General features: G+C 39.9%; 1 protein-coding gene across 1 annotated transcript in view; it reads left to right on the forward strand.

Annotated features, from left to right (window-relative positions):
* The first annotated feature begins 186 nt into the window (after nt 1-186).
* The window catches only part of NCOR1 (nuclear receptor corepressor 1), a 55,564-nt gene continuing 41,673 nt past the window's right edge, over nt 187-14,077 (forward strand). The window contains exons 1-2 of the mRNA XM_017731029.1: nt 187-203; nt 12,618-12,795. Of these exons, the coding sequence (XP_017586518.1) occupies nt 12,688-12,795 (108 nt within the window). The 5' untranslated portion in view covers nt 187-203; nt 12,618-12,687. The remainder of the gene's footprint in view (nt 204-12,617; nt 12,796-14,077) is intronic.

The raw sequence follows: 14,077 nt of genomic DNA on the forward strand, positions 1-14,077 counted from the left end.
GCGCGGTAGTTCCTGAGGATGTGCTGCGGCCACAGCTCCGTGTCGGGGGAGCATCGCGGCCGCTGTCAGTGCCGGGGAGTTGTTGCTGATGCTGACGCTGAATTATTCATATGGGACCTGTAAACATCCCCGGCTTCTGTCATCTCCGGGCTGCTGCAGGGCACAATGGAAGTGGCTTTTGCTAGAATTATTCTGACTTGATGGTAAAGAACTTCGCGCTTGCTGATTTTTCTGTACTTAGAAAACGTGTGTTTATAAAGTCGGCTGCAGTTAGGCAAGATTCGAGGTGGATGCATGAATTGTCAGTGTTAGACAGGCTCAAGTAAGCAAGTAGATATTGTGAACAATCTGTTGTCCAAAACCTGCTTCTTCGTGTTCTGCAGATATGGTCTTAACAAGTCTGTTACCTTTTCATGACTGTAAATACTGGTGGAAACTAAGACAACTTATTACAGCGGGAATGTGTAGTCTTGAAGACTTGATTTTTGTGGCAGTATTCTTTTATTAATTTTTGGTATGGCACTATAGTTATGAACTCTTTGAGCTCAGATAGGGATTTTTATCCTAGGCACTATGATTTGAGAGATAGGAAACAGGGCAATTATAACAAAAACTGTGGTGGTAAGTGGGATGGCACAGTGTAAGTGCCTGAAGAAGTGGACACAGTTATGTCACTGCACACGAGGACCGTGCAGCTCTGTTGTAGTTTTGCACTGGAATTTTATTCCGCAAAATGTTGTTATTCCTGATTAACTAAACAACCTTGACATTTGGAAAGGAAGTCTGTAATATTTGAAGTGGATTTCTAGTTAGCTGTAATGTGGTGTCTTGTGCTGGGGGATGAAAGACCTTCGTGCTTAGCCCAGGGATTCAAAAGTTCAGGGGAAAGAAGCCAACTGCAGTGACCCTTTTTTGCGAAAGCGTGGTTAATTTTTTCTTTACGTCGCTTTTCTTTGTGATATGGTATGGGCTGCTGAGGAAAAAGAGTTCTTTTGTCATTTATGTGCAGGGTAATTTGTTTGAAATACACTGTTCGATGTTGGTCACTAAAATACCTAAACCTGTTGCTGAAATGTGGGAAAGAGCAGCATTTTGGAATCTTCTTTCTAAGAGTTATAACATGTGTTTTTGAACGTGTGGAGAGGATGTTACAAGTGCTTGCCTCCACAAGTTGCTTCTCTCTAGCTTGTTAATCATTGCACCCATCAATTAAAAGTAACTCTCCAGGTTGAAATTACATGCACAGAATCTGAATATATTCATTTTGCTCCATTGTACTGCTGCTGTTTTGTGTTGAATACACTTTGTCTCCTATAGCCACTCATTTTAGTTGCTCTTTTGGGGCAGACATGTTTTCCATTGTGATCTAAAAGGATCTACAAAACTCTCTTAAAAACTGTGGTAGAAATAGGGACAGACCCTAAAGTGCCTTTTCGATTCCCCCCTCAAGTCCCTTTCCACAGTTCTTGTGCTCCTCTGACTGCGTCTTCTGAGTTATTTCATTTCTCAGTTGTAGCATGAATGAAAGATGCTTGCAGGGAAGGGAAGCTGCCTCTGCTTCAGCTGGTGTTAAATGCATGAAAGCAACTGAAAAAAATCTTCTGTAGTAGAGAACAATATTTCTTATAAATAAGAAATTTATACTCTTTCAAGCTCTCAGCCAAGGTTTTGGTGAAATGTTTTATTCCTCTATATGGCCTTTTGCCTACAAAACGATTTTAATGAAGATTTTCTTGCCCAATTGAAAATACTATTTAGAGTTCTGGTGTAGTGATTTACATGTAAGATTTTAAGAATTGTTGAAGCTGGAAGGGGTCTTTTCCTTGTGCAGGTGCAGTGTGACACAGAGCAACCTTAAGAACAGACTTGTAACCAGACAGTGGTTTCATAATGCAAGCAACGTTTCCTGGATGCCAGGCTTGAACTCTTCAAGTCATTTATGTTCTTTAGTCAAATCTGAATCAGTGTTTCAATGTTGGGCTATTAACTGAACATGGTACCTTCCCTCCCTACTGTAACTGGTCCAGGTAAAAATTCTGACCTATGCAGGACTGCTGTCTGTAAATATTTACTTTGTGATACTTCTAAATTAGCCAGGACAGTGCTGAATGTATCTTCCATTTCGGTGTCTCTCTCCTTCAGTGATTATCCAACTAGTAATGGACTTCTGTGAGGTTCCCTTTCCCTTCCTTGCTCCTTCAGTGCTCTCCCACCATCTGTTAAATCACAGCCTGGGCCTGCTGGGGCTCAGCTCTGAGTTGTGTGAGACAGAGGGCTCAGTCTTACCTTGGAGCTGTGTTTCTTCCCAGTATCCTAAGAGAGACTCCCATGTCCTTGCCCAGCTCCACATCTAAACCACTTGTAATGTTGCCCCTCCCAGACTGATTTGATAGATCTTCTTTTTTTCTTCAGGCTCAAGGCAGGTGTTGGTCTATGTGGTTTTGAAGTCAGCAACTTCACCTGCTTATGATTGCAAAAGTTATTGCAAAATTAACAGATATTCTCTTAAGATGCACGAAGATGTAAAAAGATGCATCAGCCATCTCTGAAAGATCCTATTGTTCATAACTTACAGCAGTAAAAAATGATTTTTTTTTATGCAGACAAATTACCTGGACAAATTGTTGGCCGAGACTTAAAAATTCTGTGCATGTTGAGTGACTGCTCTTGGGTAAAACTGAAAATGAAAATACAGCCACAGAGATGTTGAGGAAAAGGACACCTATAAATGAAAAGGGATGATGTTAAGTGTAAAACATGCTTAAACTAACAGTGTGTTTCTTTTAGTACTCCTCTGGTGTCATGCACTTGCTTGTGCCTTGTGCTGCAGGGAGAGGGCATTTGGGTAATTCTCCTTTATGTCCTCACGATGTCAGAGGGCTCTTGTGCCGTCCGAGCTGCAAACAGCCCAGAGCATTCCCTGGCTGTGGGACACAGAGCACACACTCCACGTGAAACCTCTGCTGGTCTTCCTGGGCAGAGCCCGGGGCTGCCTGGAAAAGCAAATGCTCTCCTGAAGGGATTAAAATGCGTTCACGTTTCAGGGAACACGTCTAACAAATGTGAATATAAATCAGGTGCAAAACCGACTGATTCCTGTCCTGTTTGTCAGTGTTAGAGAGTTAACAGAGAAGTTCATGACACGTTCAAGTGCAGTTCAGCAAATGAGGCAGGTATATGATTTCAGATCAGCTGCACTCTTCCCCGTGTTAATACTATTTTGGGGAAAAAAAGATGAATTACTTTAAATCAAAAAATTGTATTTACCCTATAGAGTTTTGTCTCACCAGGTTCATATTTTTCAACTCTTGTTCTAATTCTATCTGAAATGTTGGATTTGCAGAGGAGGGGTGTTTGAAAAGTGGGAATTCTCCCATATAATCATTGTAACTTCATGGTTTAGCTTTCTTGGAATATTATTGCCAGAACCTGTCATAATAAATGTCACTTACCTGTTCCATTATAGCCATTATTTGTATAGGTGCTGGTGTTTCACTATGGTGTCAAAGATCAGGCTTAAACATATATAGAACCTTGAAGTTCTGGGTTGTTTGTTTTTTTTTTTTTTTTTACTCCAGATCCAAAAGATTATTTGTACCATTCATAGTCCAAGATCTCTTCCATTCTCTGCATTTTTCTGTGACTTGGAGGCTGTTTTAAGACTCCCAGTTGGAGTTACATCTTTATATATTGTTGCATTTCCTGTGAAATAGAGTACCTTAAATGTAATCATAAATGTAATAACAATAAACTTTGTTTCCAGAAGGCCCTGCTGCATTTCCTGTGGAGCATTGGTATGGACCAAGGCATTGCTCTTAGATACAGTTAAAAAAATGTTATTTTAGGCTTTTTGTATTTTCTAGTTAAAATCTAGACTTGATTTTATCTGAACTCAGTCAGCTGAGGGGAATTATGAGGCTGATACTTGGTTTTCCTGACCCTTTCTTTATAAGTGTTTTCTCTTACAATCCATCATAGTTTGTGGGTTTAGTCAGTATGGATTAGTCAAGTTATATTTCCTTTTCCAAACCAAAGCTGTTTTTAAAAGCTGTCACTATAGATCCACTTTTGATAATCAATGATCTACAAGAAGATGCTGGAAACTTAAAACTGTGACCACATCATTTCTTGGATGTTAGGTGATGTCAAAAACCAGTTTTACCTGCAGATGGATTAACAGTGGAGGAATAAATTCATGTGCAGGAGCTGTTCTTGAACTGTGTACAGTTTCAGTCCAAAAAAGGAGAAGAAAAATTGTTTTGAGAGAGTATTTTATGCATAGTGTGTGATGCATATGAAGTTTGAGGTATGGTTATTCCTAAGTCCTAGATGAAATGTGAGAAAAAAGGTGAATTGGAGCAAACCTCAGTGAATTGTTGAACACTCATGAGTGAGGATGAGTTGCTGAGGAAGGTTTTTTGCAGTTCTTATCACTGTCGTTTGTGTAGCATCTTTTGAGTCTCTTGCCTGCTGCACATGGGTGCACTGGAGGATGCCTGGGCTGGTTTCTGTTTCACATTACAGTTTTCAGGGTGAAGTTTGAATGATCCAGTTGATGTTTCAAAACCAGTTGAATTACCCCTGTAGCAGGGGTAGGGCCCTTCAAAAGGCTGAGGGAGATGTTTGGGATTTGGGAAGTGCTGGAGTCACCTCAGAAAAAAGCTGTCTTCCCTTGGGAATGAGAGTCCTTACATGTGCAGTGTTTGGGCTTTGTAGGGTTTGCTTTGGACATTCAGTTCTGGAGATTTGGGTTCTTTGGCTCATGAAATTTTTTTTGTGGTGTGCATTAACTGTGTGCTATTTGCCATATTGGGACAACCAGGAATCTGGTGTTCCTTGGAAAATGTCTTTAGGAAATAAGCTATCTTTGTTTCTGTGACATACTTTTAAAACCAGAAAACCCTGATGTTTGTACCCTTCTCAGTTTTAAGTCATCGCTCTGTGGTATTTTTAGTCAAGGAAATGTCTACATCCTTAATTTCCATTTCTGAAGGGAGGACTTCCTCCTACCTCTTTTGGCTGATTTTGGTGTTATTGTGACCCTCCTTGGCAGAAGAGAGCTGGATAAGCTCCATGGCAGGGTGTAAGAGCTGTTCCTCTATGAAAATCCATGAGGATTTTCCTCCCTCAGGGATTCTCTGTATCCCAGGGTGTTATGTGGTAACTGGTGAGTGGATGCTGGAAATATGGACTCATTGGAAGTGGATGTGCTCAGCATCCTTCTATTTTTATTTTTTTGGTGAGGCAAGTGGGTAATTGATCAGAAGCTTCCAAAGATGTTAATGTGATCTTAGTTTTTCCCATTATGTTCCCCCATATAATGCAGCAAAGTTGTATATGCCCTGGGTCCTGAGATCATGTATTAGCAACTTTTCTGTAAGATCATAAATTACAGGAGGGATTAAAATAGAATTTCCAGGAGAAGAGTATCTTGTCAGCTGAATTTGATCAACCCCATTTTGGTAGAGCACAAATTCTATTTGTATTTGTAGCAGGAGAGAGAGAGAGAGAAACTGTTATTTAAAGATGAAGCATAACAATGTGATCCTGAGATTTGGCAAGAGTTTGGATGTAAATTACACATGTAAGGATGCAACCAATTTTCACCTTTGGAATGGCAACAAAAATTGCTTTGAATGACTCTTTAATACTTAATATTTAGTGTTTCAAAAACTATTACTTGAAGTACCTTAAGTAGCTGGTAACCTGTGAATAGGGAATCTTTTCCTATTAAAATATGAAGTATAAAAACCTATTTTAATTTTTTGGCTCCCTTGATGGAGATGGAAAAGTATTCCTAGGATAGAGTCAATGTGACATCTTGAATTGACAGCTGTAATGCTCCTTAACTTGTGTCACGTCTGTAATTGGCTAAATTAAAGTTTGCCATGTGTCATGGAGAATATGTCAGGCACTGTACAGCATTGTGAGTTACTGCTTTGGATGTTCAGAAATAAGATTATATTGTACATTAATGGAAATTTCAGGGTGTGAAAAGGGTTGAATTCAGATGTTTGGGCTTTTCTTAGCATCTATTTTTCAAATACTCACATTTCTTGATTTATTAATTATTGTATTAATAATTAATGGAGAGAATGTTGTTCAGTATTGATAGTAATGTAACTTTCGTACTGTATTTCTAGCAAGGACAGAAATAGTGATTTTTCCATCAATAACTTTGTGTGTAAAGGGAATGCAACTGTGTGAGATTAAAGTTCTTGGGAATTTATGGTGTATTTGGGATTTTATGGTTCTGTCTGTCACAGAAGAAGAAAAGGCATCTGCACATGTGGAATTGTCATGGAAAATTCAGTAGTTAGTTGTCCTAAACTTGGAGAAAATACATTCATTGTTTCTATTCATTCCAATAGCATATGTCCATGTGCTTTGACTACAAGTTTCTGAGTATTCTGCAGCATAAAACTGAGTGAAAAAAGAGTGAAAAAAAGATTAGAGAAAGTGTGGGAGAGGCCCTGAGCTTTGAGGGTGATGCCTGTGTCCTGCAGAAATGGGAAGCACAGTACTCTGGTACATATTTAAATGACCATTACTCAAGTTGTCTTTAATTTTAGTGTTGGCCTTTTAACATTTTTTTTTTGCTTGTAGCATGCAAAGAATTTTTCATCTTTTGGAGGGGATGCCCAGCAGATTTTCATACATCTGTCTGTAAGCTTGGATATTGTAGCTGGAATACATGTCCTTCAGTTTTAAAGCACAGAATTATCTTAAATCTGCTCAGGCATCAACCTTCTGGTAGGTTCTTGAATGAAAACCTTCTATCTTTTAGGATTGTCCTATATATTGATATAGTAGCTCACTTACCACCCCATCCCACAATACTCCGCAGAATTTTGTGGTCAGGCTTCAGGGTTGACACAGATCAGTTTGAACCCCAACTTCTTTTCTTCATCACTGAATTTTGCCATCTGAATAGCTGCCATATGACTGCTGATAAGTGGATGTTGAGGAGTGACTGAAGGACTAATGACTGCTCTGGAAGTGTTTGGTGCTTTTTTACTGAAGACTTTCTACACTGCTAAGTCAGTGTGAGCCTGCAGCCCTACTGTTAATACTCTGAGCACTGGGATTTCAGGTGGGAGATGATACTCAGCCTTGTGCTGTGTCCAGTAGTTTGAATAAATAATTTTTTATATGGAAGTTGGACCCATTAAGCTATCTTTAGCAATCTGTCAGGAATGGATGTGTTAGTATTTTCTGGTGTATGGCATATCCCCAGGATGCAAAGTTGGTGTTTTTGTTTGTGTTTGAACAGGTTAATGATTATCTGGTAAAACAAAATGCTACTGGGAAGATTTGTTTTGCAAAGCTAGCAATACACTGAAGGGTTTTACTTCTGTGACTCTTGACCTGTAGTTTTGATTTGTTTTATGTGTGTTGAAGCATTGTGTCTTGAAGGGTCTGTAATTCATGAAATCTGGTCAGTGTGGTTTAATAGGTTAGTCCATAAATACAGCCTGATTTTGGTTTTTTCCATGAGGTAGTTTCATTACCTTATTATGAAGTGAAATCACAGAAATAATTATTCACAAGTATTGTTATCATGCCTTGGATAAGGCCTTTCGAACCAACTGCTGAAACACTCCCTTCACTCTTCATTTTTTTTTGCCAGAGTAAACTTTGAATAAATATCCCTGAATTAATTTTGTGATTCATTGTAGATCCCCTGTGCAAGGCAGAGCCTCCCTTGCTCTGCCATGGGTTAGTTACATCAGAGCTCAATTTACTAAAGCTGCCGATTTAAAAACAAAATCTCCCAACTCGGGTTAGACTATAATCTCATTCTTTGCTCTCTTTATATCACACTTAGTTTGCTCAAAAACAAGATGAGGAAAATTCCCAAAAGGATGTGAAATTTAATTAGCAAATGTTGGTTAAGCACTTCAAGATGGCACAAAAATTACTCTAAATGCAGAAATGTCAGCTTGTTTTGGATAGCTGAAGGAAAACTGAGTCTACCCATGAGACTGGCCTTTTATCCCTGAAGGTAAGAGATGGAGACAGGATATTCCAGCAAGTGGCTCCATGGACATGGAGCAGGTGACTGCCCTGCCCTGGGACAGCTGTGTCAGGTCTGTGTGGCCGTGTGGTGAAGGGGTTTGGGGAACTGCTCTGCTAAAAATAGTCCCAGTTTTTAACCTACTGTGTTTTTCCAAGTAAAGAACTGCTTTACTCAGGCAGCGCCTTCAAAGTGCTGCAAGAATCGAGTCTTATTTCTGATTCAGACTTTGTCTATTTCCTGGGGAGTCTTTGATAGATTTTTTAACCTTTCTGTGACTCATTTTCCCACATGTCTGCTGAAGATAGTTTGTACTTCTGCTTCTGAAGCATTCTGAGTTCTGGAGATCAAGCTGAAATTACACCGTGATTGTTGCCATTATAATATTGATTTCCAAATTATTTCTAACTTACTCAAAATTCCCTGCATATGGTGAATGTAAGTGTGAACAGTAGCTTTTAAGAGAATACTGAATTGGATCTGATCAGTAGTTTGAGCTGGCCAAAGACAAAAATATCGTCATACCTTTAGAAATAAACATTGTTAAATCATTTCCTTGTCCGAGAAGATCAAATTAACACAAGGCCAAGTATCTCTTCAGTTCCTGAATCCATTACTCTTATCATTGCTTTTTCTCCCCTGGCTATCTTCACTTAACTGCTTCTTTTTTGATTGTTTGCTCCTGTGTGTCCTGTAATTTTTATTTTTTTAATATTATCCATTTGATGCTACTTGATTTCCCCATCTGTTTTGCCATAGAGTCTGGGAATGTCAGTGAAATGGGACATTATAACACAATTTCTGGCTTCTGAATTGCAAAACAAAGAAATATTTCTTTCTGCCCCTTCTAATTGTCAGTATTTGGTGAGACAAGACAATTTGCCAGCCTGGTTGGCAGCTGTATGAAAGTATTCATGACCTAACTTTATCTTTGTGAGACACGAGGCAGAATTCCAAAGTCTGTAACAGCTCTTTTAAATGTGTATATATTTAACCTCTGTAATTTGCAGGATAATATGAAAAGGTAAAAAATGCTTGTCTGAAAAACAGAATCTTGCTGTCATTGACTGAGCAGAGTTGGAAGCTGATTTCTGGTGTTGTAGTTTATCAGGGATGCTGAAAATGAAGATGAGCAGCCTCTGTTCCGGCAGAGGAGGGGGAAGCAGTGCAAGGATCAGAGAGAGTTAATAAACAGTGAGGAACTTTACAGGAGGATTCTGGTTGGCTTTGGGTAGAGCAAGAGGAGGTTTGTCATGATTAGTGAAAGGATACAGCAGGGAGGAAAGCCCGGATGAGGTTGTTTACAGTCTGCACACACAGTTACAGTTTTATGCAAAAGGATGGCTGTATTTAAACATAATCTGGACGTATGGAAATTGGAGAGGTTACAGCAGGAAGCTGGCACTGCCCTCACTGGCCAGGAACTAGATTGATGAAGAAGAATCTGTGTCTGCTGCAAACATGTGAGCAGATGCTGAAGGGAGAGAGGCAGATGCTTTTGGCTGACAGGTCGTAAGGTTGCCTGCAGAGAAATAGGAGTTCAAGTCAAGCACTTACATCCACAATTCCAGAATTAAGGTCGTAAGACAGGGAGAGATGAGCAGAATATTGGTGGTAATTCTACTGGCAAAAATGTGGAAAAAATCTCTCCCTCCCCTTGCAGAGAGGATAAACAAGCTCATGCTGTAGGAGCCTGGGAGATAAGGGGGGGTCTGAAGGGCACGTAGAGGGGTCAAATCAGGAGAGTGTGCAGGCATGTGGATGTGTCTGTAACAGGAAAAGGAGGCTTAGAGGGAGGGACTATTGTACTTCAGTGTCATTTTACGTGTTGTACTCCAGGGTTGATTTTATCTTGAAAGAAATGAGATCCCATGCAGGATCCCCATCCTTTAGTTCCCTCCACACCTTGTAATTGCCAATATGTGACCATGTGTTCTCCTCTACTGTTACCCCCTTATCTCTGCTGCTGTTTTGCCAGTTCCCTCAGGGAGGAGGAAGAATGGTCCCCCACCACTGATAACTTCATGTTTTCTTTTTTTTCCTCTCTGTGCTTCTCACCTCTCATATTGACCATGAATAGGCTCCTTGTTGCCTTCCTCTGCTGGCAACTTTCATTTGTTTCCCTTTTAAAACAATTTCCATTATGAACATGATCACACTTGCAGCTTTCAGTAGGAAAGTCATCAGATTCAGTGTTTTCCTATCTATTATGTAAAACTTGTGGGTTATGAGGGGGTTTAGGTTGACATTTTTGGATGGATGCAGGATGTTCATTCTTGTACTCCACGCCCTCTCTCTCATCTTTCCATGTCCAGTGCAGAATCTGGAGAGATGGTCAGATGCTCTCACTGCAGTTGGTTGTGAAAGATTTCAAGATGAGCACAAACCTAACACTCTGTCCACTGCAGTTCTTGTGAATGGAGAAATAGCTTTTATAGCATCACAGAAAGTGAGCGTGGCTTGAACTTTCAGCACCTGGGTTAATGATCAACTTGTGGGTTTGACTGAATATTGAGAAAATAAGGAGCAGATGTAACTTGACAGAGAGAACGAGAAAGGACCTTGAATCATGCAGAAGTTGACCTATATTTGTGTGTGATTTTCAAGTGGTTGCTCTCCTGATCCCCTCTGCATTCCCAGATTCTTCAGATCTCTGCACATGAAGCTGCTGAGGGAGCCTAGGTTGGGGCATCAGCAATTCATCAAACTAAGATTTGTACTTTCATAACCTTTTAAAGTGTTTGAGCATCTTTATACCATGGAGCCAGTTCATTTAATGATGAATGTGCACCAGCCTGTGACAGGAGTAGTTATCACATCAGTAAACATTGGATTGAGCTGACAGCTGTGTGCCATAGCTTTAATTCCTGTGAAAGTCCATGTAAGAAAGGAAAATTAGAGGTTTTCTTTTGGCTGTGGCTGGGGTTTAGGGGTACATTGGGGTGCTCAGGGGTAGCTCTCTGCTCTCACAACGTGTGCAGCTGAACTTGCCGGCTTTCTGATACTGTGCCTTGATTAAATGGAAATCATATGACTCAGACCCATTAGACCATCACATAGTAGGTAAAGCTGTACTCTAATGAATGCAGTGTGAATGATGAAGTATAATAAATGTTAATGGTGAAGCATTCTGTTAGAGCTTGTCAGTTGGATATGAATTATAGGTACTATAATAGATCTATAGGTACAATAAAGCACACTATCAGTGATCTGTAGTATTGCTTTGAAAGATAAACTGTTGCTTTTTCCTTTGATTTTTCATAGCTGAAAATCAGCTTTAAGAGGTAAGTGTAAATTTGCCTCATTATTCTGGGAGTCCAACACATAAAGCTTTGTTTGATGGAGAGTTAAGGAGGAAAAATCCCCTGACCAGAACAGGAATGATAAAATATGCCAGATATACTTCAAGATCTGCTGAGCTGATTTTGTCTATTGACTGATAATGGAAAATGCAGTTCAGAAGTATAACTTTATAGGTGATGTTTGTGAAAGGATGTGGATTAATGTGCTTTGAAATGTAGCCATTGAGGCAGGGATCAACAGTTACTTCATTTGAAGGTCTGATATGTCTGCTGGTCTCTGGGCAACAGGTTGAGAATGTGTTCCACATCTGATAGAATTCTGGATTTAATATGTAGGCTCCAAGGATTACATCTTTTGAGCTATCAGAGAAAACTATTTTCTGTTAAAAATCTATTTATGTCCCAATTTTTTGCTTAGAGCCATAATTCACCTGCTCAAAACACTGATGGGGAAGGAGGGTTTAATCAGTTTATTTGGATCTTCAGCAGCTGGAACCATACCCAGCCTCAGGCATGCTCAGACTTTGATAGGGAACTTGTCTGGATTTCTTCAGTATTTTAAATCTTCCCCCAGTCAGTTTGCAGTTGAGTGTTTGCTCTCCATCTGCAGCTAGAGAATGCAAAGTAGTCATTGATTGTGAACTAAGCAGGATTGTTTTAGGGCTTTGTAGTATATTCGGTTTCTGGCATCCTGTAGGAGCCAAACTATGCTGGCATTTGAAGCTGAGCTGGTTTTCTGCTTTGTGAGTGCCTTTTTTACTGACTACTTGAGTTAAGCTGCTGTTGGATGGTGATGGCATTCAGGGCCTGACTAATGCACTGGGATTTAATGAACTGTAGGTGACACTGAGTGCAGCCCTAAGACTGCCTGAATCTGAAAGTCAGCAACAGTTCATGGAATCCAAAACCTTTGTAGAAGAAATGAAAGTGAACTTCATGTTGTGCTAAGAAAATTTACTGTAAATGCAGAGTCCAGCTATAGACTATTATAACCTCTTTAACATTTATTTAAAGTGACCTACTTTTCTTGTCAAATTCTCCTAACCCAACTGGTAACTGGTAAAAGGATGTATTCCAACAATATAATCCTCAAATCTTTGTGTAGACAATGCTGACACGTCCATTTTGAGCCCATTTAAGACCCGTTAGCATGTTTCAGACTGAAGTAACCTATTAAATAAATACATCAGGAAAAAGCTTTTACTGGTAATGGTTGTTTTGCTTAGGTGACTATGGCTGTAATGTATTGTGAGTACATCTGGTACTTCAGTGCTTATCAGCGATCTTTTTCCCTTTAGGCGGTTTCCTAGAAACATGATTGCTTGCTGGTCTTGATCTCACAGCTTTGTGGAGACTCCTTCCCTGATAATGTCAAGTTCAGGCTATCCTCCGAACCAAGGAGCTTTCAGCACGGAGCAGAGCCGGTACCCGCCCCACTCTGTGCAGTACACCTTCCCCAGCACCCGCCACCAGCAGGTAAGGGGGACACCTGAGAGCCTCAGCCTTAGCCAGGCTGCAGTTCAGGTGTTTGCTGTGCCAAAAAGGGATTATTTCTGGTTTTTGAACGAGGGTAACACCAGTCATTCATGTTTGGAAACACATCCATGTGCCCCCGCTGGGGAGAGCTGCTGCCAGTCTGCTTAGATAAATACTTGTGGGGGGGCTTCTTCTGTTTTGTTTTGCCCTCCTTGCCCTTTATTAATATAAACGTCCTGGTTTTATCATTGGTTTCTGATGGTTTGAATAAATTCAGTAGGGGTTCTGTTCCTAAACTTCTGTTGCAGTATTGGGCTAGAATCTCTCTAAGATACTTGTCAAAATTCTGTGCAAGGTGGAGAATGTGTAAAAACTTGTGTTACACTGATTTTTTTTTTCTGAAGCAGCCATACCAGTGCTGCCAGCTGAGTTCTGCTGGCCAGAAAGGGAGTAAAGGATTTCTAAGGGTATCGTACTTGCTCATTTCTGCCAAGCATTTATTCTGCCATCCTGTGCTCTGTGGTGTGGTGGGCTGTGGAGGACAAACTGTTGGCTTTACAACAGTTCAGGTTTCCCTCATTTTAATGAAATTCTCCTCCTGCAGCAGATACTTTGGATGTTTTCCTCTACTTCCATGTTAGCAAAAGGAAATTCAAAAATTGAAGCTTTTTGGCTTGCTCTGTGTTTATTTTTAGATAATTTATGAAAACGAAATCTCATGGGTAATGATCTATTACATGTCTTGTAGAGCTTTTCTTCGGTTTAGTGCCAGCTGCATATAATTTTTAAAAGCGAGTGGTTGATGACACAGATATACAAATAAATAGTCTTGTACCTCACTTTGATTGTAAATTGTATCAATTGGAAGATGCATCTTGTGTGACTCTTAGTCCTGATTTATAGTGTCTGATATAAAAATGTCTTGAGGTGATAACAAAAGAAATTGCCTCGAGGTTGCTCTCGTTTTACCATGTTGCAGTTGGATGTGCAAGACTGATTTTAAAGGATATTTTTGAAAGGCTATTCATCTGCTGCTGACTCATTTGTGTTTTGTTAGCAGTTGTTAATAAATTAGGTGGAATTCCTAGTATAAATATTTAGTCTCTTTCAAGTTTATTGAAATCTCGGAACTGCCATTTGCAAACGTTATTTTTTGAGCTGGAATAAGGCTTCATTGATCCGGTGTTACTCTGTATTTAGTAGCTTTGGAAATGATTACGATCACCGAATGCTTTTGGTCCTGTCTCTACCCTTGTTCCTATTAACACAAGAAACGTTTCCC

This window comes from Corvus brachyrhynchos, unplaced genomic scaffold (assembly GCF_000691975.1).
Source record: "Corvus brachyrhynchos isolate BGI_N302 unplaced genomic scaffold, ASM69197v1 scaffold283, whole genome shotgun sequence".
In the NCBI taxonomy this organism is placed as follows: domain Eukaryota; kingdom Metazoa; phylum Chordata; class Aves; order Passeriformes; family Corvidae; genus Corvus; species Corvus brachyrhynchos.